General features: G+C 35.9%; 1 protein-coding gene and 1 non-coding gene across 4 annotated transcripts in view; one reads left to right on the top strand and one right to left on the bottom strand.

The window, feature by feature from the left end:
* Nucleotides 1-23,854, bottom strand: part of PHC3 (polyhomeotic homolog 3) — a 79,746-nt gene that overhangs the window by 35,158 nt on the left and 20,734 nt on the right. For 2 of the 3 annotated variants that reach the window (XM_007464734.1, XM_007464733.1), the window contains exons 5-8: nucleotides 18,750-18,908; nucleotides 16,582-16,680; nucleotides 9,907-10,153; nucleotides 2,405-3,276 (exon numbers count right to left, since the gene is read on the bottom strand). In XM_007464734.1, the coding sequence (XP_007464796.1) occupies nucleotides 2,405-3,276; nucleotides 9,907-10,153; nucleotides 16,582-16,680; nucleotides 18,750-18,908 (1,377 nt within the window). The remainder of the gene's footprint in view (nucleotides 1-2,404; nucleotides 3,277-9,906; nucleotides 10,154-16,581; nucleotides 16,681-18,749; nucleotides 18,909-23,854) is intronic. The other variant, XM_007464735.1, reaches the window with a different exon arrangement.
* TRNAG-CCC (transfer RNA glycine (anticodon CCC)) lies at nucleotides 7,944-8,016 on the top strand. Its single transcript has one exon. It is a non-coding gene; the product is annotated as a tRNA-Gly (tRNA).

The raw sequence follows: 23,854 nt of genomic DNA, 5'->3' as shown, positions 1-23,854 counted from the left end.
CCCTAAATAAACTGTGGAAAACATTTATTAGTTCTAAATTATCTACACTTACCATATCTTACTTATCATACCTAAATGTTAATGAAAAATCTTTTAAAAAAACATATTGATGTTACTTTGAAAATTCACTTATCTTTGAAAATTTCACATCTCTTAGAAGTAAGTATCTCTCTACCTTTGAATATTTGAAACAACCAGGAAATTGTGAACAAATGTGTAATTCATGAAGAAATGTGATGGTTAAAAAAATTGATTTGATAAAGGTAATAACAGAAAAATACAGCAATTTAATAAATAGGCTATGGTACTCAAAGAAAGGTAAAAGATAAGAACGATAACATGGAAACATCTGTAGCAAATATGACCATACCAGTGATAGCAGAGAAAGTTATTCTTCTCATGAAAAAAAACAACTCCAAAAATGAGGTAACATGAATTTTTTAAAAACCAAAATTAATAGAGGGCAGAAAATAATAAGATCCTAGATATTTTTAACTTTAATTCAAGTGTTGTTATGTTTTTGATATTTCTATCCCAAACATGTTCCTCCAAGGTCTGCCCTAACAAAAATAATTAGAAAAATATATGGCATATAGAGAAATTTTATTTTTTTACTTGTTAAAAACCAATTCATTGAACTAGAAAGTGAGAATATAAATTCAACTTAAATTTGATTTCTTTGAAGGTACTGTGTGTTTTTATATTACAATATCCATTGTAAACTCTTCAAAAATCCATTAAAAGAAAATATAGAGACATAATAATTGAAATACAAACTTATTTCTAGATGCCCATTGTTGTCTTTGTCAAATTCTGTTCTTAATAAAAGTGAGTAGGAAGTGGAATTCAATCTCTTCATGCCTATTAAGATCAGTCAAGGGCTTCCCTGATGGCGCAGTGGTTGAGAGTCCGCCTGCCGATGCAGGGGGCGCGGGTTCGTGCCCCGGTCCGGGAGGATCCCACGTGCCGCGGAGCGGCTGGGCCCATGAGCCGTGGCCGCTGGGCCTGCGCGTCCGGAGCCTGTGCTCCGCAAGGGGAGAGGCCACAACAGTGAGAGGCCCGCGTACCGCAAAAAAATAAAAAAATTAAAAAATAAATAAAAATAAAAAAAATAAAAAAAAAAAGATCAGTCAAATGACAAGAATAAAGAATCTATAAATTTGCATCCTGAGAACCAAAATGTTTCCCATTAAGGAACAGACTTTGAAACTCCTTTCCTTTCTGAGTTTATGGTTACTAGCCTTTAAGTGATAAAATCTCTTTAGTGAGGTTTGATATAAAACCTCCTTTGGGGGGTGGTGGTGGTGGTGGGATGAACTGGGAGATTGAGATTGACATGTATACACTAATATGTATAAAACAGATAACTAATAAGAACCCGCTGTATAAAAATAAATAAAATAAAATTCAAAAAAAGTAAAAGTAAAAAAATAAAACCTCTTTTGAGAATATTGTTTTCCTCAGTTATAAATTAATTATGAATTTGATCATTCTAACATTTAGAGACCTTATTTCAATTTTTATTATAAATTATTTTATAAATTTTAAAAGTACTTTATAGAATGTTTAAAAGAAAAACATTTTTCAGGATAATTTTCCTCTGTAGGCAGTATGTACCATTTCTAGAGGTTTATTTTGATAAATTTCACCACAATCTCAGTTACTCAAAACTTTTACTCCTCCCAGTGGATTTTTTCATCCTCAGTATTCAACTCATCCACTGAGATTTTCTTAGCTTTTTAAATGAGAAATATTTTAAGTATATATTCTTCCTTAGCAGAAATTTAAAAATCAGAAGTTTAATAATTCTAAAAGATGGCCTACAGTTAATGTTTTTTTTTGCAAAGTTGGATTCTTTCCTAGAATAACTGGTTTTTACAAAGTTTTAATTACAAAATACAAGTTTACCAAAAAATTACATCATACAAGCATACCTCCACCTTGAAGCAAAAGCCCCATAAAGGTCTAGTACTTCAGAATGCATACAACCAAAAAGGTTAGCTAGATAAACCATACGTTTAAGAACATACAAGCCAACAGAAGGGATCTATGAAGGATAATCACCTTAAGAGAAAAAACTTTGTGCAGATGACACTGGTTCAAATGCATTCCCTTGGGGAAAAAAAATCAACTCTGTAAAGATAGCAGATGGATTTGTTTAAATAGTAATAAAATTAACGAGGGACTTTAATAACCATTACAAATTATCAAGCATGCAACCATACTACAACAAAAGGCATTTTTTTTTTTTTTGCCCATACAGCATGTATGTCAGATACTGACAGATGGAAATTTCAAGCTTTTTAAATTCATTGGCATTTAGATCTAATGATATAACATAGCGTGGGAGAAAACTTTTTACTTTCAGGTCGGCAAGAAAGTCAAAGAGCTTCCAAGGGCTTACCACTGGTGGATCAACGGATGCTGGTGGTTGTACTTGTAGGTTTACCGCAACAGTCTGTGGAGGAGGAAGAGTCTGAAATGGCAACTGGACCAAAGCTTCTGCAGCTGGAAGCTCCTCTTCTGACACCAAAGCATTCTGCACCAAAACCTGGCCCTGGGACAGAATTTCAGGCTGCACTTGTAAAGATTGCATAGACTGCAAGGGCAGTGGTGGAATCTGAGCTGGAGGAGATGTCGACATCTGCGGAGGGGTTGCAATTGGGATTGGAGAGGACTGCAGGGTTGAATATTGCTGGTGTGATGCTGGAGACACAATCTGCTGACCTGGGGACACCAAGGTGGACTGCTGAACTGGGCCAATGTGTACAACAGGGGAAGCTGGAAGTGGAAGATGGGATGGAAGATTCAGCTGTGCTGTAGGTTGCACCTGATTAGCAGTGGACTGCTGCAAGTTTGACCCTGGCTGGAGAGCTGATGACACAAGTGGGTGTGGCTGAATAAGTGCTTGTGGATGAATAATTATAGTAGGAGACTGACTTGGTGAATGAGGTGGTGGAGGAGACACCACTACAGACTGCTGTGCTGACTGTGACTGGCTAGGAGACACTGGTAAAGGAGGGGGATGACTCTGAATTGGGGAACAATGCTGTGACTGGGCACTACTGGGAGCTGGAGGCAGGCCATGGTTTTGGAGTGGTAAACAGTGCTGGGATGGTGGTGGGTCTTGAGTTGGACTTTGAAGTGTGATTGGCTGAATTTGCTGTTGCTGCTGCTGTAGCATCAGCTGATGGTGGGAAACTTTGGGAGGTGGTGAATGAAGAGGAATCTGCTGATGTTTTATTAGAGGATGAGGCTGAATTGGAGGATATGAAGCTGTGAGAGAAAAAAATGACAATTAGTATTTATTTCAAAAGTAATCACATAAATTTTAAAATAAATCTAAATGAGGAACGTTTTCGCATCAGAAGGTCAGAATCATCAGAAATCTATTACAAGTCTTCCCAACAAGAATGGCTCAAAAATGTAATGACAAACAACTTTTCCTTAGAAAACTACATAATTTCATAAAACAAACTGTACTGTGATAAGTTCCAAAAGAAAATTGCCTAAAACAATTGATTCATAAATCTGAATTTACACATGATTTATTCTTATTAAATTTTATACGTCACCAGAATATTTCCATTAACTTTTAACAAAGTTTATCCACTTGAATTCCTTCTCTGGGAAGAAGAGGAGTGTAACTGAACAAGTGTAATATAAATAAAGATAACTTCAAAATCATAAAATAAAGGTCTCATCCTTTCTAATCCATGTCTAAACATTCTTCCAACTAACAGTCAATATAATTACCTATAAAGCTTCCCAAATAAGTTCCCCAATTTGAACCGAGATGAATAGTTGGTACTATTTGACCCAGGAAAATATTTTGTATAAAAAGTTAACTCACTTAAGCAAAACACATGTGTGAATCCTACAGCATGGTTAAATAATCACAGTAACTAAGAAATGAAATTTCAGGGGCCATTCCAAATCCAGGAGAGCAATAGTTTTGCTTGCAGAAAAAATGACACAATCAGCCATGCTGTCTAGACAAATGATCTTGTTTTACTTCTCTCCCCCACATACACTAAAAAAACCTACAGTAATCTATAAGTGATAATACCAGTTTTCTCCACAAGGGAGCCACTCATAACAGGAAATATATATGTAAGAATTAGCAAAATCAAGTAGAAAGTAGTTTCCACATCATTATGCCTCTTCTGCATACTGACTGGTGCACATGTTCACACAGAGGGAAATGCTGGTGAAATCCTCTCTATCTAAATAAGAATGGAAACTGGGTTCACTAGAAGATAAACTGAAGATTACTTAATATTAACATCATGTAACATTATCACATTTAAAATATACCTAAAGACAGGCAAAAATTTTTCCTTAATCTCAGACTGTAATGCCTTGTATCTATTTTTACATTCAACCATTATTTGTGACAAAGACCTTATAAAAAATTCTAACAACTTTTTTTCAACCTTTCTATATTTGGTTGGTTATTATTTGAAATTCTGGAGATTCTTTAAGGAAATTAACATCTGATTAACATCTCAAGAAAGAAGCATTTAGAAGGTTCAACGAATACCCACGAATTGTTAAAAACAAAATGGAAATTAGATCTAAAGTTTCATCTAACCAAGTAATTTTCATATAACTAGACTAGCATTTCAAACTAAGACTGAAAATTTTATGTCAGCACTTTATAAATGTGTTGATAAAGACTCTCTGTTATAGGGTATTCAAAAAAATCTTGGACTTTTACAGAGTACCTTTCCACCAAGGGGCTTAAGATGCTTTCACATCTCTCTCCTTTGTACTCACAAAATGCCTGTTGAGTAGGTACCCTTTTACAGATAAGGAAATAGAGGTTTAGCAAAGGCCCACTTTAATTCAATTTTTAAGTTATAATTAAAATTTACCATATTCTTGAAGTACAATGGAGATTACATTCATGGGAATAAAAAGTCTTTCTGTGCTCTAGCAAGTAAGCAATCTTTGCCTTCTAGAGCTGGTAATTCAATACAGTAATAGTTATCCTTTCACCTAAATAAAATTTTTCTTTGATCAGAAATCAAAATGAGTCTATATATTTTATATTAGTCCATTAAGTCCAACTGACAAGCACATATACTACAGAATAACTGAGGATATCTTAAACAATACTTCCATATAAGAAAAGTCCTAGTGTTCTGGAGAATCATGACGTGTGTTAATTTCTCTGATTTTAACAAACACTTTAGTATTTAGTATTTAGTCAGGGTGGCCTTATAACTGGAGAATTAATGATTGGCATCATCTCTCACATATGCAGAAGCTTTTATTATTGCAAATAATTAAATATATTATTGTAAATTATTAAATATATTATTTCATTCAGTAGTTACTACAACCCCATGAGGTACACAGGGTACTATACTAATCCAGTATATTTCAAGTGAAGAAACTTTCAGGAGTGAAGTGACTTGCCTAAAATCACCTGGCTATTAAGGGGCAGCGCTGGGTATAAAAGAATCCACAGTCTTAGCTGAGTCTAGGTTCCTATTATGGTCTGAATGTATGTGTCCCCCAAAATTCATGTTGAAGCCCTAACCCTTAATGTGACTGTGTTTGGTAAGGGGGCCTCTAAGGAAGTAATTATGGTTAAATGAGGTCAAAAGGGTGAGGCCCTGACCCAATAGGATGAGACAGAATAGAACTCGATATCCTCTCTTCTTGCCCTCAGATGAAAGACTGTATGAGGACACACTAGAAGGCAGCCATCTGCAAGCCTGAAAGAGAGCGCTCACCAAAAACCAAACACTGCCAGTTCTTGATCTTGAGCTTCCCAGCCTCCAGAACTGTGAGAAGATAAATTTCTGTTGTTTAAGCCAGTGGTCCCCAACGATTTTGGCACCAGGGACCACTTTCATGGAAGACAATTTTTCCAGGGACGGGGAGGGGGGCAGATATGGTGGTTCAGGCCGTAATGTGAGCAATGAGGAATGGGGAGTGGGAGATGAAGCTTCACTACTCACTCGCCTGCCACTCACCTCCTGCTGTGTGGCCTGATTTCTAACAGGTTGAGGACCGCTACTGGTCTGTGGACTGGGGGTTGGGGACCCCTGGTTTAAGCTATCTAGGCCATGGTATTTTTTTATGATAGCCTAAGCAGACTAATTAGGCTTTTCACTACATACTGGATTAATGTCTGCAAAAAAAGATGCATATTTTTTCTAACTAATTTCATAAAAGCTCTAAAGACTGAGCTCTAATATAGTTCATGATAATTTCCAGACATTTGGTTAAAGTTTGCCTTTATTTTATATATTAAAAATAGGATTAATAAATATCAAGTGGGAATTCCACCCTCAAGAAGAAATGATGAAGAAAACTAAATGATGTTAGCACCCTAGAAATACATGTAAGGAAATAATAACCATGTCTGTTATATATCTATTATAATAATTACTAGACTATACTATGTTAGAATACAAGCAGATTTTTTAATACTTGAAAGTGACCTGCAGGAGCAAGCATTTTTCTAATTGAAGAAAAGGACAAATTACCAATTCAAGAATCTCAAAAAAAAAAAAAAAAAAATCTTAGCTTCAGACTAACTCCATACCAACAAGAGCAGAAAAACTAAAAGGGTAGAAAAATTATAACTGCTGCCTTGCCAGAAGATACAAATTGCTTTGAATAACTGCATTTTTAAGTTAAAATTGAATTTTTAAGTTTGGAAGCTGCAAAGGTTTATGTGGCTTAGGGTGTTCCATTTGGTTTTATTTCTAAAAAGTAACACCACAGAAAACTGGAGTTTGGTTAATACACATAAGCTCTAAATCTGGAACTGCAATTGTCCTGAAGTCTCAGGATGGTGTAAGGCCCTCTTACTCTTAGATGGTTTTAGCTTACTGGTCTCCTCCATACTTTCATAAAATACTGGCCATCAAAGGAAGGCAACTAGAAAGATATTATCACACTATCAATGAAAAGGGGAAGAATAAGTGTTAACTTAGAACCAGATATTGTGAGTTCAGAGGGAATGAAAATCCAAAAGCAGATCTCTTTGCTTGAACTAACCCTGAAAGAGTTCCTACCTTTCTCTTTGAAAGGAAATTAACCTACCCTCCATTATAATCTATCAAAACTATAGAAATCAACATAAATTGTCCCCTGAGCAGTCATTCCAAGCACAGTGGGTCACTGCCTCTCCACACTAACTCCTTCCACCAACACTGGCCAGGGAATTCCCTGGCGTTCCAGTGGTTAGGACTCTGCGCTTTCACTGCCGAGGGCATGGGTTCAACCTCTGGTTAGGTAACTAAGATCCCACAAGCCATGGAGTGCAGCCAAACAGAAAACAAAACAAAACAAAACACTGGCCAGAGGCTGGTTTGAGGCTAAGAATACTCTGGACAATACAGTACAAAAATCCTGTTATCATGCCATACAGATAGCAGGACCTTGCACACAGATGTTTATAAAAAAGTATTCACATCTAACCATACTATGAATGGATTTATTATTTATACATTCTAACAAACCCTTCACTTACCTAAGATTCAGACTGAAGAATTCTAAGCAGTGATACCTAGTTAGTACAAATGGAAAAAACTGTGCTATAACTTCCAAAACCCAAATGGAAAAAATAATCAACTATTAATCCAACAAATATTTACTACTGTCCACCTATTATAGATATAAGTACATATAAGGCATAACTTGGTGCTGTCAAGATAAAAGAATGAAAAGGTTAATCTGAAAAAGGATTAAAAGATTTAATAAATGTAAAGTACCAGACACTTAGGTGCTTGATATTAGTTCCCTACCCTCAAAGAGCTTACTTACTGTCTAGTAGAAAAGCTAAGATCAATAAGTATATAAATAACTATAAAAGAAAAAGTACCACAAAGAAATATAAAAATGCTATACAAGGGACTTCCCTGGTGGTCCAGTGGCTAAGACTCCGCACTCCCAAAGGGGGCCCAGCTATACAAGGGACTTCCCTGGTGGTCCAGTGGCTAAGACTCCGCACTCCCAATGCAGGGGGCCCAGGTTTGATCCCTGGTCAGGGAACTAGATCCCACATGACACAACCAAGAGTTCACATGCCGCACCTAAAGATCCCACATGCTGCAACTAAAAGATCCCCGCATGCTGCAACTAAGACCCAGTGCAGACAATTAAATAAATATATATTTTTTAAATGCTATACAAGTTCAGAAGGAGAGATTTCTAACTAGGGGAATCAAATAATTCCAAGATCTTGAGATTGCGTGATACAGAGAATGTTGGCAATATCAGCAAAGAAGAAACATAAAAAGAGAAAAGGCAACCTTCAGCAGTGTAAAATGAATCTTTAAAAAGTAATGCAGGGCTTCCCAGGTGGCACAGTGGTTGAGAGTCCGCCTGCCGATGCAGGGGATACGGGTTCGTGCCCCGGTCCGGGAGGATCCCACATGCCACGGAGCGGCTGGGCCCGTGGGCCATGGCTGCTGAGCCTGCACGTCCAGAGCCTGTGCTCCGCAATGGGAGAGGCCACAAAAGTGAGAGGTCCGCGTACCGCAAAAAAAAGAAAAAAAGAAAAAGCGTCCGGAGCCTGTGCTCCGCAAATGGGAGAGGCCACAACAGTGAGAGGCCAAAAAAAAAAAAAAAAAAAAAAAAAAAAAAAAAAAAGTAATGCAAAAAAAAGAAAAGAAAGTAATGCATAATTATAAAAGGATAGAAAGAAGATGCTTACCTGATGAGGCTGGATCAAAGGAAGATTTTTTTTTTTTTAATGTAACATATGTGAGGTATCTAGCCCAGTGCATCACACACACACATACACACACACACACACACACTTTCAATAAATAGTTAAACTGGTATAAAAACATATGTAGAGGGCTTCCCTGGTGGCGCAGTGGCTGAGCGTCCAGCCCCGGTCCGGGAAGATCCCACATGCCGCGGAGCGGCTGGGCCCATGAGCCATGGCCGCTGAGCCTGCGCGTCCGGGGCCTGTGCTCCGCAATGGGAGAGGCCACAACAGTGAGAGGCCCGCATACCGAAAACAAACAAACAAACAAACAAAAAACAAAAAGAAAAACCATATGTAGATATATTAAGAATAGGAGAGATCTAAATATGCTTAAGAAGCAAAAGAAAGGATCCAGCATGAGGGGAAAAAAGATGCTATAATAACTATGAAAGAAGGTCAGGAGCCAGTAAAAAAGATGCAATCAATGACACAAGGAAATAGTGCTAACTTTAAAGAAGAAAGCAGATAATTCCTTATCCTGTTAGAAGTGAAGAAAGCTCAACACTGAGAAATTCTGAGATGAACAGAAGACACGGTAAGGAAACTCAGTCTGCACGGCCCCAGAAGTTCCAGCATGAGAACCATGAAGCAACATTATCTGTAGATGGCAGAGGGAGCACACACGGGATTCAAAGGCTGATGAAAATGAAAACAACTTAGTTGATTCCCTGACATTTGCCTCTCAGAGATGAAATCAAAGATGGAAAAAAAGCAACATGGTGAGGAAAATAATTATGCATAATCCTTATTTTTGGAAACTGATAAATTCCTTCCACTAATGACAATGTTAAAGAAAAATACATACTTGCTTTTTTTAAAAAGCTTTTAATTTTGTTCCACTAAAGCACATTAAACAAACCACAGGCAAATTATTTTAAAGCTAACAGGTTTTATCGACATAACAGCAGACCAGCACATGATGAAGATGTTAATCAAATGTCAACTGACCCAAAAAATCTATTTTATTATTATAATTTGTTTTAGCTGTTGGGCTCTTTTCATTTCTCTTTTTTCAACCTACACTACTGTTCTTTTGTTAACTTATAAAATTCACATTTTAAAATGTTTTAAAAGTATTCTCGTTCAAGTAATGGACATCTTTTGTTTTGCTCTGCCTGCTAAGAAAATGAATAATGCAACTATTTTCAACAAAAGCTTTATCCCACCTGGTGCTATTAACTGGTGAATACTTGATGTCCGGGTGACAGCTGTGCTTCGTGATTCCAGACTTGGACTTTCTCCTTTCTTATTACTTTCTGGAGAAGGATCTCGTTGGCTGATTTTAGAACTGGTCACTGTTGTTTTGTTATGACAAATTGTCAATGACTGAGTTTGACTAGTACTTTTTGGCGGACCATTTTGTGAGCTAGATAATACACCCAACTTCTGGCTGCGTAATGTTAAATTCTGAACCTAAGAACCACATAACAAAAAATAAGGATGAAACAGATGGTATTAATTGATGTGGTACTCATTACCATTATAACAACAATGACAGCACATTTATATTATGCTTTTTATATTATGCATAAAGCTACAAGCACTTGAAACAACTAATTAACCCTGAAGGAAAGGGGAGCTATTATTCTAAGTAATCATATCTTAAACATTAAGTGGCAATTTTTTAAAAAAGACATTAAAGAATCATTAAGAACTAAATGAAAATAGAATATATATATATATATATATATATATATAGCAAATGAACTATCAATATGAGGAAATTACTCTGCAACATACTGCATTTTAAAGTTACCAGGTCAGAGACAGTCAAAAGGAAGGAGAAAGAGGAAGAGCATTCCAGGCAAAGAGGAAAACTTGAGCAAAGCTGCAGAGGTGGGAGAGCCCAGGGTGTGGAGGGAAGAATGAGCAATTCCTTCTACTTCACTGAGTTCTCCATGACAGGACTGTGAAACATTTTAAGGCTACAAGTCCCTCATAAACTTGTGAGAAATTACTACACACAATTAGGACAGTGTGGCTATAATATTGCTATCTTAGTAAAGATCAGAAAGATAACAAAAAAAGCAAGTTAATAGGTCTATAGAGATTATAAGGGAACATTAATCTTCTAAGTAAGAAGACAAATTCATGAAATCACCTACCCCATTGTGATAATTATGAAAAGCATTTCCTATTAACTAACTTTAAAGAGTTAGTGAGATTTTGTTGTGGTGGTTATGAAACACTCATTTGCCTTTGAGAACTAGATCCCATGAACTAAAGACATCGTGCATGGCCTTGAAATGGTTTACGTGATGACTCCTATCTACACCAGGGTTATTCTAAACACACTGCCAGTCTGGATGGTGGCAAGGATTATCCCAATTACTCTCACCTGAGGTCTATAACATTTTCAAACAGCAAGGCAAAAATGCCCCTCCAATAGCTTCCTAACCTTTTGCCTCAGAAATGAATGCACCTAATACATTTATGCTAGCACTGGCCCTGGGAGGGAAACTGAAGTAAAACAGATTCTAAAGTAACAAATATATTGCTGCTTTATGAATGTTCTTCAGTTTCATGTGTGTTCTGTCTTTACAACTGTATCATTAACTGATGCTCTTTACCTTCTCTTTCCAAGTGCCAATGCAGTGTTCAGCCAACAGCAGATGCTAAATAAATGTTTACTTCAGGGCAGTTGAAGTTTTAATCAGTTCTATTCTAAGCTACTGAAAGAATTTTCTAAGTGAGATCATATGGAGCATCTTCTCTGATTTTTGTCAAATATTTCACAGCACTGTAAATGGACTAATTACTGCTGTATTACTGAAATTTAATGCAAAAATAAAATATGCTAAAATCCAGATTTCTCAGCTTGCCACTCAAAGCCCTCCACAGTCTGGGCCCAAACTGCTTTGAGCCCCCTTTTCCACTATTTATTTCACAATCCTCATACTCTAGCCAAACTGTTCTGCTCCAAACATACCTTGCACTGCCTTCATTTAGAGCCCTTGCTCAAATTCCTCTTTCCTCAACGCTGTCTCTTGAAGCCCAACACAGTGCTCAAGACCATTAAAATTCCTACCCATTCTCCCAAAGAAACCTCTCGAAGTACCTGGTTAGAAATAATTTATCCTCCCCTCTATGCCTTTCCCATAGAATTTGGATCATAGTGGCCTATACCAATGACAAACATCTAGCTTGGTTTAGAATTACTAATATCTGTGTCTGTGAAATACTGAGACTCTGACTGGCAGGCTCTCATCTCTGACATTCATTTTTGTACTCCCCGCAATTCCGGCTGCAGACGTAACAGAAACTACACAAGTCTAAGGTATTCTCCTATAATCTGATTCTGAAAAATGTATTGCATGGATTTTGTTGCTCTTGTTGTTGTTAAGTATCTTGTTTTATTTATGGTTTTCTTAAGCTAACATTAAAATCTGTTCATGTTTTACCAAAAGAAATCTCAACAAATGTCTAGCAGAGGAATATTAAAATCTCTCAGGAAGCAAAGGAAAAACAGCAAGAAATTTAACATCTGCCATAAATAATGTATAAGGTGGACCACAGAATGATGTAATCAAGGTCTGAACTATAACCTGAAAACCAAAAGCTTTCCTTCAAAGGAAAAGCATTTTCAAAGTAAATGAAGATCTGACACAGTGAACCCTTAAGCTGTAGCAGTCCATTTCTATAGAATAATATATTTTTCTTCTAATTTTCCTTTTGTTTTCTGGAATTCTGAAAGAAAATGTATGCATGTGCATATTATATACTATGTGTTATTTATATGAACAGATAAATTTTAGAATATGGCTTTACTATCTATGGTCATCTTGCTTTAATATTTACAATAAATTTCAAACATGTAAACTATACTCCTAAAGCATATACAGAGCTAACTGAGCTGTTAATAGATCATATATTCAGATTTCCTTGACAGAACTTCACTTTTAAAAAGAACCCACCCTTTCTAAGATAAAGAATATTATGGCATCTAATTCCCAACTTTAATTTCATCTGAACTTTTCCTGTGATCAGTTTGGGGAAACTTTCTGACTTTTGAAAAAGTCTAGATTTCCCACAAAGTATTTTTGCTAATTTCACACCTTACATTTTTATAGTGGATTATCCAAATACCCTCACTTCAGTTTTTTAATTTGGATCTAACAAATAATGTGTGAATTATCGTAAGATCTCTTCTTCATACATAAAGAAATTAAGAGTTCATGTCACACTGCCAGCAGTAGAACTGTTTCTAGCTTTTAAATCTAAAAGGCTGTTTTCTCCTCAATTCTTACAGAATTGCCCAGAGTGCCTTGGTAAGATTTCTTACTTTTCTATAACATACTTTTAGTCTTATGATATCTTTCTGAAAGTCACATTTTTTTTTTCATGATAAGGAGAAGAGATGGAGCATTTAAAATGGTAAGGGTAAGATATTCCAAATTTCTCATTTTTTTACAGTATGCTATAAATTTTAGTACTGAGGAAAAATTAACTGTTATACTGACTTTTGTCAGTTAAAGAGTATTAAAATAACACTTCAAATTTGGTATTTCTCAATTACAAACAAATTAAATGTTTTAAAAACTGCAAATGTATGTTTAAAAATTAACAAAGTGGAGCCCAAATTTTTCAAAACTAACAGCCCTGAACTTGAGGAAAGTTACCACTGGAATATTCAAAATATTAGCATCACCTACCACTGTCAGCCTCATTCACTGCCACTTCTAAAGCACAGCAAAGAAAAGCATTAGTAGAGAAGTTCCTAAAGGTCAATCCATCCCTCTAGTTCCTCAGTCTATCCTTGAATTGAGTCAGATTATCAGAAAGCCACATATCTATACACATCAAACTGGACCCCAAAGAGCTAATTCTGTAAATTACTTTGACTATGAGAACCCACAAAACAGACTGTGCTCTAGAGAGTTTGTTAGTTGTATTTTCCTAATAACTGGTTTATTTTACCTCGGAAACTGAAAATCCTTTAAATGGTTGTGTTTCTCTCTTCACTATTAGCTACATGAAAGCTAAGAACCAAATTCATGACTCATCTTTAGACAGTGCATAACAAAAACAGGAATTAGTAGCATGTGATATCTTATGTGCCAGGCACTATGCTGAGTGCTTTATTTATGATTACTGTCTCATTTATTCCTTATAACAACTCTGAGCTATTACTTCCAGTTCACAGTGAAGAAACTGAGGCTTAGCATAAGTAATAACAGCTAACATTTAGTGAGTGCTCACTAGGTAACAGACACTGTTCTGTTTTTCAGTTATTAACCTATTTAATCCTCATTACAACCCTACAAAGCATTACATTTATTTTATTTTATATTGTTGAAACTGAGGTTTAAGGATATACAATGAGAAGGTGGTAGAACATGTATTTGAATCCAGAGAATCTGGCTCCAGAGTCCAAACTTATAAACACCATGCTATACTATGACCTATCCAAAATCAATCAACTGGCAAGTGACAAAGCAACTGTTGCTGAAGTCAGAATATAAACCCAGGTCTTCCTGTTCTCCCCTTTGCAGAAAAAGTACTAATGAGTACCTACAATATTCTAGACACTAAACATGTATTACTCACTCTTCAACTTACCCTGCAAGTATGTATGACTATTAGAGATGTTTGGTAACTTATCTAAAGTCATACAACTAATAAATGACTGCAGTGGGAGTTGAACTTAAGCCCATGCAGGACTTCATGCCTGTAATTTCAATGGCAACCACACGCCTAGCTCCATGCCACTTTACCATTCTGGAAGTTGACAGGTTTTATAAAACCAAACCAAACCAAACCAAACCAAACCAAACCAAACCAAACAGGAAGATAATTATCTTCAACAAATTCATTCCACAAAGAGACATTTAAAGTTTAGAGCTGAAAAAACCTTAAAGTTAACAAAAGTCTCATTTTGTAAATATGGAAACTGAAGTCCAAATAAGTTAAGGAACTATAGGGTCACAGAGCACATTATGAGAAACCGGAGTTTAACTGATCACCATCTTTATATGCTGATATATGAAAATTGGACTTTGTTATTAAATAAAATAGAGATTCTATGAAAAATACCAAAGAATTATTATTGCTATCTCATTTTTTACTTTTTACCAGATGACTGAGATTATTAAATTAAAAATTCGAAGCCAAGGATGACCTTGAGATATACCAATTTCTGCCATATGCAATCCAAAACATTATCTATGGAAAAATATCAAAATGGTATCATACAATATAAAAGTCTACTCAACTGTTTTAATTTAAAATTTACTCAATTTCATTCATTTTTATTAACTTTACTGAGGTGTGACTTACATACAATAAAATGAATGAACCAGTTCGATAAGTTTTGACATTATGTATATACCATGTTACCGCCACCCCAATCAAGATATAGAACATTTCCATCACTCATACCCCTTCCCAGTCAACCGCCCCCACCTTCTGCCCCAGGTAGCACAAATCCATTTTTTTTCACTATAGATTAGTTCTGCCTGTTCAGAAATTTCATATAAATAGAGTCACAGAGTACTGCACTCTGTGATGTCTGGCATCATTTACTAATTATAATGTTTCTGAGATGTACCAGTAGTTTGTTCCTTTTTATTTCTGAGTAATATTCCACAATATGTTTATCCATTCACCAGTTAAAAGACAGTGGTTACTTCCAGTTTGGGGCTATTCTGAATAGAGCTGCTACAAACATTCATTTAAACATCTTCATGTGGAAATATGTTTTCAAATCTCTCAGGGTAAACAGCTAGAAGTGGAATTGCTGGGTAACATGTTAAGCATATAAGAAAACTGTTTAACTTTATAAGAAAACTGTTTTTCAAAGTGGTTGTACTCTTTTACACTTTCACCAGCCACACATGATAGTATGGTTCCTCCACATTCTCGCCAAAATGTGGCATTTTCAGTCTCCTTCATTTCAGACATTCTAGTGAGTGTGTAGTGATATTCACTGTGGTTCTGATTTATATTTCTAGGAAGATTAATCATGTTGAGCATTTTTTCATGTGCTTCTTGGCCTTTCGCATATCTTTTGTGAAGTGTTCAAATTTCTGCCCATTTTTAACTGAACTGTTCATGATCTTATTATTGAGTTGTAAACCCACTTTATATATTCTGAATACAAGTCCTTTGTCAGATATATGTATTGTGAACATTTTCCCTCAGTCTGTGGCTTTGCCTCTTTGTTTTTGTAGCAATGTCTTTTGAAGAACAGTTTTTAAATTTTGATAAAGTCCAATTTATCATTATTTTCTTTTACAGTTAATGCTTTTTGTGTCCTGAGAAAGCTTTGCCTACCCTGGAGTTGTAGAGATATCCCCTATGTTTTCTTCTAGAGGTTTCACAGTTTTGTCTTTTGTCTTTAGGTCTACATTACTTCTGGTTTATTTTTGTGAATGGTGTAAGGAGAAAGTTAAAGTTCATTTTTTCCATAGTACCAAACAAAGTATAAACAAAAAACTGAGTAACATTCTGCTCAATTTTTTAAGTTTAAAGTTTATCCAGCTCATTTTTAAATTTAAAAGCCATCTTGACACAGTTATTACCTAACTGCTTACAAAGGAATCTAAAGAAAAGAATACATCTCACATAATAAATCTGCTTTACAATAAAACTAAACATACAATGTCATAGCAAAATGTATTAACTTTCACTAATGTCAAATAACCTAAATATCCCTGTTTAATGGCATTACAATTTCTATAAAACCAAAAAATTTTCTTGAAGTTCTCACTGGATTAAATGTTGATCTGAAATGTGTGACAAAGAGCACTGAAACTATCAGTAACTTAAACACAAATGTATGTTTACCTTTAACCTGAAGACCCAGACCTTAAGTACCACATTATGAAGCTAGACAAGCTCACCTGAGTAGCTGCAGACTGACAGGAAGATGACGATGACGACGAGACAACAGGAATGTCAGACTGTACAGCAGCCACAGTGGTAGCGGGTGTGAAAATCAGCTGTACAGACAGAAAAACCAAAAAAATACCCTAAGACAAAAGAACATGTCCCACACACAATGTATAGCAGGCAAGAGAGACTGAAATTTGTGACAGAAAGACAATGCAGTTTAGGATTGTCTCCTAAGCAAAAGGTCTTACATGACAAGGAGAACTTTTTGATAATAGAGAACTCAAAAGGAAAAAAAAAACCAGAAACATTTTTGAAACAGCTCATGATTCTGATGAGTAGAAAATAAATCAGTGCTCAAAAAAGAAAATGTATTTTGGCAATATGAAATCCTCATACCAAATTTTTCCCCAAATAAGCTATTATACTTAAACTTTTCCCAGCTCAAAACTATTGTGGCAGGATTCCTAAAATGGAAGTTAGAATAGGCAACCATAGTCACTGCTCTTGAATGCAAACTAAATTTCAGTGAGAAACATGAAAAGAAACACCAAAAAGTCTTTTCAGTCCTCTTTACCCCAAAGGATAACTATGCCACATGCTACGTTACAATATTTCACTCAGCTACACAGGATCTGTGTAGTACAAACCTAGGCTGCTCTTGATTTTAAAACTATTTGTAAAGAAATATTCATTCTAAATGTAAATGCCACAACATGTTAAAAGTCAACAACAAAGCAGCCTGCAAAAAAACTTCACATCAAAAAAAAAAAGAAAAGAAAAAGAAAGACATACTTGATTTATTTAATTATCACCATCTCTTTTCAAATACTTTTTTTTCAATACTGAAACAGAATGCCATTAATTAAAAAAGGCAATACAATCCACTCAGAGATTATCCAATCCAATTTAGTAAATTATGACAGTTGTTTCAAAGAACCTGTGAATACTCTATCTCAAAAGTGCATCAAGTTATACAGTTCCTCAAAAGCCATTTCTGTTTAAATTAAAATTACCAATTAAAGGATCATTTAAACTTCAATTCTTTACAAACTAAATTTAAGTGAATTAAATAACAAGTATAACTTTCACAAGAAGGTAATTTCCAGTACAAACAGCTAAAAGCACTATACCTAAAAAGATGTTCTATCTAGCATGAACCATATGAAACTGCCAGTTTTAGAAGTCAAAAACGGTCCAGTAGCAACCATTTTAAATGGTTCTCCCTAATTCTGAAGCGTATTATTGATTAAATAAGATCTTATGGGGAAAAAACCCCAGAAATATGGTAATGTCTATTGAATAGTCTGTAAGTAAAAAGAGGGTCATATCATTGTTTCCTGTTAGAAATATGATGGAAACCTTCTTTGCAATTTTAGTGTAGGACTGGGGATACAGATATATATTCAGTTCACTGGATAAAAAAAATATAAATAAATACATATCAGGGACAAAGTTCTTCTCTAGCTACCTGTAAAGACATCAAATAAAGTAAATGTCAACCAATTTTTACATTCCTTAAAGAAGGCTCAACAAGTAAATTAGGAAATCAGTAGATGACACAATAGCCAAATTAACATTCCTGTATTAACAAAAGATCAAAGTGAGCATAGGAACACAAATCGCCTTGCAGATTTTAAGACGGGAATAACCAAAGCTAAGACTCATCTGGTAAATTATCACGAACTCCAATCCAGATTTCAGAAGATCCCACAATATAAATTCTAATTTATAGTTAACAACCAAGTTTTTTATGTTTCTAACAATTTCATCAAATCTAAGATGTCAAAGATATATGGTGATTTTATGTATCACTACAAGCACCAACTATAACCGTAAGATGCCATCAATTATAAAATGCATCTCAGTTTCAGAAATGTTAAAATATGAAAAAGGGTTTGAAATCAAAGAAATTTGATATTAAAAATTAATCACTCCTATGTTACAGAATCTGTTAGCTCCCTAATGCTGCTAATTACTGTTTGATTCACCAAGAAGGCCTACCAATTAAAGGTAGAATTTTTCATGACATAAATGTATAAGAGCTAGGCACATACACAAAAATTTTGTTAAACATTTCTTAAATATTAAAAATGCCTCCTATTGCATCAAATCAAGAAACATTTTGATCTCTCTCAAGTCTTTAAACACTGAAAAAATCTGGTAGCTCATATCTTACCATTTGAGCTCGGAGATACATTTGAGCTTGGCTTGCCGTTAGGGTAGGGGAGGTACTCCCTAGTAACATAGTCTGTTGGGTAATACTGCCACTGGTAGAACTGGAAGCCTGGGAACGGCTTATTAACTGTGCAGGTGTAGGAGAAGTAGAGAGGTTGATCTAAGGAAGAAAACATATCAGGTCATAGGCTTCCATTTCTTGCTTCCATGTCACTGAATTTCACCAAGCTGCAGTTAGGCAATCAATGGTATATATTGTGGCTGAGGAACCTAAGAGAGGGCTTCATCTTTGACAGACCCATCATTTCTATAGGCGATTATTTGCGCATATGCAAACAATAGCATGTACTGGTTAGTAATTAGGACAATTTTTAAGGATATCCTCATTGTGTTTCATAAGACTCCAACATCTTAAAATATCATTTCTACTATCTCCCAAAAATTAAGGCTACTGTTCCATTATTTTAATATTCCATGTAGTGACTTAAAACATTTGAATCAACAGTCTACATTATTTTGTCATTTTGTCACATTTCAAGGGATTTCTGAAATGAACCAAAGTTAAAACACAGATAATCCATGCACATGTATATAAACATACACGTAACATATAACTAGTATAACATTCTCTTTCAAAAGCTCTCAGGAAAGAAGAAAATAGAATTGTTACTGGTCAAACAGATGGAAAACTCCTGAATATTCGTTACAAGATTAAATTGTAAACAGTAAAGCTGCTGTTAAAGAATAAACTAGTACATGGTCTATCTCTAGGATATATGAGACTGGTAACTGGTTATACCTGTGAAGGCAAACTGGGTGGGAACAGGACAAAGGGACACATGTAGACTACCACATGCATGTATTATCCATTTTAAAAATAAATAATATTTTTAACGAGAATAACATAATCCAACCTCAAATCCTTTTTATGGACAATGTAGAGCATAAAATTAAGAAATAAGAAATTAAGAAATAGTTTATTAGACTTCTGATTCAAGGAACAAGGCAGACTGAACTAATACATCCACGTGCCCAAATGCACTCACTGAAATGCAAGATCAACATGAAAAATTATAAAAATATATAACTGAACTCAAAAAAGGGGAAGGGAGGGGGAATTCCCAGGTGCCGGAAAGGAAGAAACTCAAAGATGTAAGCTCCAGCTGACACCAAGGCAATCTAGGGAGATATTGGCCCAAAGAGATAGAAGACCTGATTTTGAGCCTATTTCAGGGGGGACCTAAAAGTAAAACCTGTTTTGAGCCAAGATCCTCAAAAGGGCTCCTCAATATGTGAAAAGGAGCTGGAAAAGCTCCACCCATGCGTCCTGAGAAGCAGCAAGAAAGGGTGCTATCTGCCCTGCCCCAGGTGGAAGGAGAGAGGCTCTTATGAGAATCAAAACTCCAGGCTTGCACCACACAGGAGTACAGAATCCATATTCACACTACCTGCACAGTTCCATAACATATCCCAAAACATTAGCATTTGTACCAGTCCAGGACATTTGTTAAACTGAACAAGTGACTGGAGGAGGTTGAGTGAAGGCTATACAGAAGGACCTCTCTGTACCGTTTTTGTAACTTCCTGAGTCGATAATTATGTAAAAATAAAAAGTTAAATAAACTGCATAGCGGGTACACAAGTTGGTTAACTAATTATATTTATCTGTATCTTTTAAGTATTCCTTAATTTTAATCAAATACTTAAATCTGTATTTGGGTGCGTTGGGTCTTCATTGCTGCACACAGGCTTTCTCTAGTTGCAGCGAGTGGGGGTTACTCTTCGTTGCGGTGCACCGGCTTCTCAATGCGGTGGCTTCTCTTGTTGCAGAGCATGGGCTAGGCACGTGGGCTTCATTGGTTGTGGCGCGCAGGCTCAGTCGTTGTGGCACGCAGGCTCTAGAGCGCAGGCTCAGCAGTTGTGATGCACGGGCTTAATTGCTCCACGGCATGTGGGATCTTCCCGGACCAGGGCTCGAACCCATGTCCCCTGCATTGGCAGGCGGATTCTTAACCACTGCACCACCAGGGAAGCCCTATCATTCCTTCTTAAACCAGCTTCTCCTCAAATGGCCACTGGCATCTTCTAAAAATCCCCCAAGACAGACTAATCTGGAAATCATCCTAACTCCTCCCTCTCATATAACTCACACACAAAATCAGTCACATGTCTTACTGTTTCTACACCTTTATCTTCCTCAATTTCATTTTGATTTTGAATCACATAGTTTGAGATTCTGAGCCCATAGCACTTCCATCTACATTGCTTTAACAGCTGTAAACTGATCTCTCTGCTTGGAATATTGTCTCCTCTGACTTGCCAGACAATCTTTCCCTGATTTTAATTAATAAATATTAATTAGCCATTTAAAAATCTTCTAGATAACATTCAAACTCCCCTAACTACCTCTGCAGTATCATCTCCTTCCACTCCTCCATACATACCCTTCATATTAGCCATATGAAGCTATTTGCAGTGTCATCATGTCTCAGGTCTCTATGGCTCTGGTAACAACTCTGGACTGAATTGAGCATCACCTACCCCCATTCCCCACCTCTTCCCCCTCTATGTAGTGTACAACTCTCTCTCAAAAATCACCTGCTAAGCTTTTTCAGGCATCCCAACCCCATAGTAGAACTGACTACTTCTATTTTGCCTGTTATCTTAAATAATTTCCATATTCTTCTAGCATAAACTTCTGTCTCACTCGTCTAAACAATAATTTCTTTAAGGGTGGGGACCATGTGTTATTTATCTTCATATAACCAATATCTATGAGAGTGCCTTCATTCAATACGTTTATTAACTTAATGAATGCCATGTTATTTTAAGGCATACTTCATACTTTAAATGTAGTATATAAGCCTATCACAAAGAGTGAGCGTATGTGTGTGTGTATAACAGCGAGAAGAGAAAACAATTCTGGTACAGCCCCTAACAAAGCAGAGTAAAAATGCAGATCATGTGGTGATACTAGCTCAACTCTACTTTTGATGTGCTATATAATAAATTATTAATAAGCACCCCCCAAACATATTCTTTTTCTACACCACTCCACAAACAGATATATTGGATAAAGCCTTGCTCCAAAGATTAAATCACTTAGCAGGGTAAAATTGGACCAGGTTTTCTGACTCATATTTTGGCATGCAGGGTGCTTTCCTATACCGTGAGAGCTTGTTAATTTGGGTCACTCTACAGTAATAATGCCTTGGCAGTTTTTCCAGTCAGTGATTCTTAAAAATAAAGGGGGGGAAGAAAGAAAGAACGATACTCTAGTAAAGGATAGACCACACACTCTTTAAACAAAAACATATAAGTTTTTTAAAAAACTGACTGGCTGATAGCCAAGTGCCTGAGAGTGTTCTGTAAGGAATAAGGAAGTAGAAGAAAAATTACAAATAGAATGCCTTTTTTTCTTAAAAAGGAAGTAAGAAAACTAAATAGTAGCCTCCTAGCCACCTGCATTTCACTTTTTCTAAGTTGTGAGATCAAAGAACAAATATCATGTTTATTTTTAAGTTCCAAATGGCAAGTGCCATTTCAGACAGTGTCTACTAATGAATGCCAAACCCATGAGGGCAAGGCTATCAGTAGCCAGCTCTGCAAGAAGTCCCTTCCTTTCCACAACTGATATGTCTCTCCTCTATTTTCTGCTTTGCTCTGCTGACCTGAACCAGATGCCCTCAACTGTTTCCATTATCTTCTCTGTCAATCCCATCTCAACATGCGTAATTCCCTTTCATTTTAAAGCCTTGGCCAATCCTGTCGTCTCACACCTCAAGCCCCACACTCCATAAAGGAACTTACTCCTTTAGCCCTATTGTTGGAAGCTCTCTCCTTACTGACACTAAGAGTCACCAAAGAAAACCACATCTGCCAAGAAAAGCCATTTAACTCTCAACCACTCCTTAGTGCCCCCACTAGGAGGCTACACAGGGTCTCTGGCCCAGAGTACTCCCTAGAACCAAAGCCCATTTGAGACCCACTGCTGCCATGTAACTGATCAGAATCAATCAGGTATATCTACAGAGAGACATGGTACACAGACATTAAAAGGCTGATTATATCTGTATTCAATGGCATGAAAATATCTTTATGACCCACTGCTGAGTGAAAAAACTGTAGAATAACATGTAGAATATAATCCACTTATACAATTACATACAAATATCTGCGTGTATGTATATATACATTCCACACATGTGAAAAACATGTTGAGAGAAAGATGTCTGCACTGTATACACACACAATAATGCATACTCATAAATTTGTATCTGATTAGATTTGATATAGAAATATACACATACACACACACACACCTGGAAGAACAGTCACCAAAATGCTAAAGGTGAATAATGCCTACTAGGGGTAAAATTTGGGAATGATTTATATTTTCTTTTCCAAAGTTTTTGTCTTTTCTATGTAGGTATTAACTTTAGAATCAGAGAGGAAATGATATTTTCCTTTTTTTATATTTACTTCAGTATATTGTTTTGTTTTTATCACATTAAAGCAGCATATAAATTTTCTTGCCTCATTATTCAGTGGGAATTTATGCAATTCAAATATCTAGAAGTGTTAAATATTATATAGAAATTTCAAATAATAATATCTACCCATGAAGGATGTCCTTTTTAAAAGACCACATATTTTTAACAATGAAATGAAATAAAATGCCTACCTATTTATTACAGAAAATCATTATTTCTACTTTCTGCAATACAAGCTGTAAAAACAACAGCAAAACAAACAAAAAACAACTTCACAACCTCCCAATTGTGTTCAGATTTTGAAACCCTAAAAAGAAAAGTTGCAATGCAGAAACAATTAAAATATTGAAAATAACTGTCCAGCAACAAAGATAGTTGTATGAGACAAACTGCAGCCACACTGTGCACAGTAGCTCAAGTGAGTGAGATAGAAAGCTCTGAAGACACACTGTTAAGTGTAAAAACAAAATGCAGAATACCTACGTGTGTTTACAGTGTATTAAAAAAAATTGTGTATTAAACACATAGGCACACATTTCTTTATACTATATATGCCCTTAATGCATAGGTGAAGATCTGACGGGATATCCAGCAAACTGAGAAGACAGAAGGA

The sequence above is a fragment of the Lipotes vexillifer genome, unplaced genomic scaffold (assembly GCF_000442215.2).
Source record: "Lipotes vexillifer unplaced genomic scaffold, Lipotes_vexillifer_v1.1 scaffold37, whole genome shotgun sequence".
NCBI classification, from domain to species: Eukaryota; Metazoa; Chordata; class Mammalia; order Artiodactyla; family Lipotidae; genus Lipotes; species Lipotes vexillifer.
The sequence above is the reverse complement of the archived record's forward strand: the minus strand, read 5'-3'. Positions and strand labels throughout refer to the sequence as shown.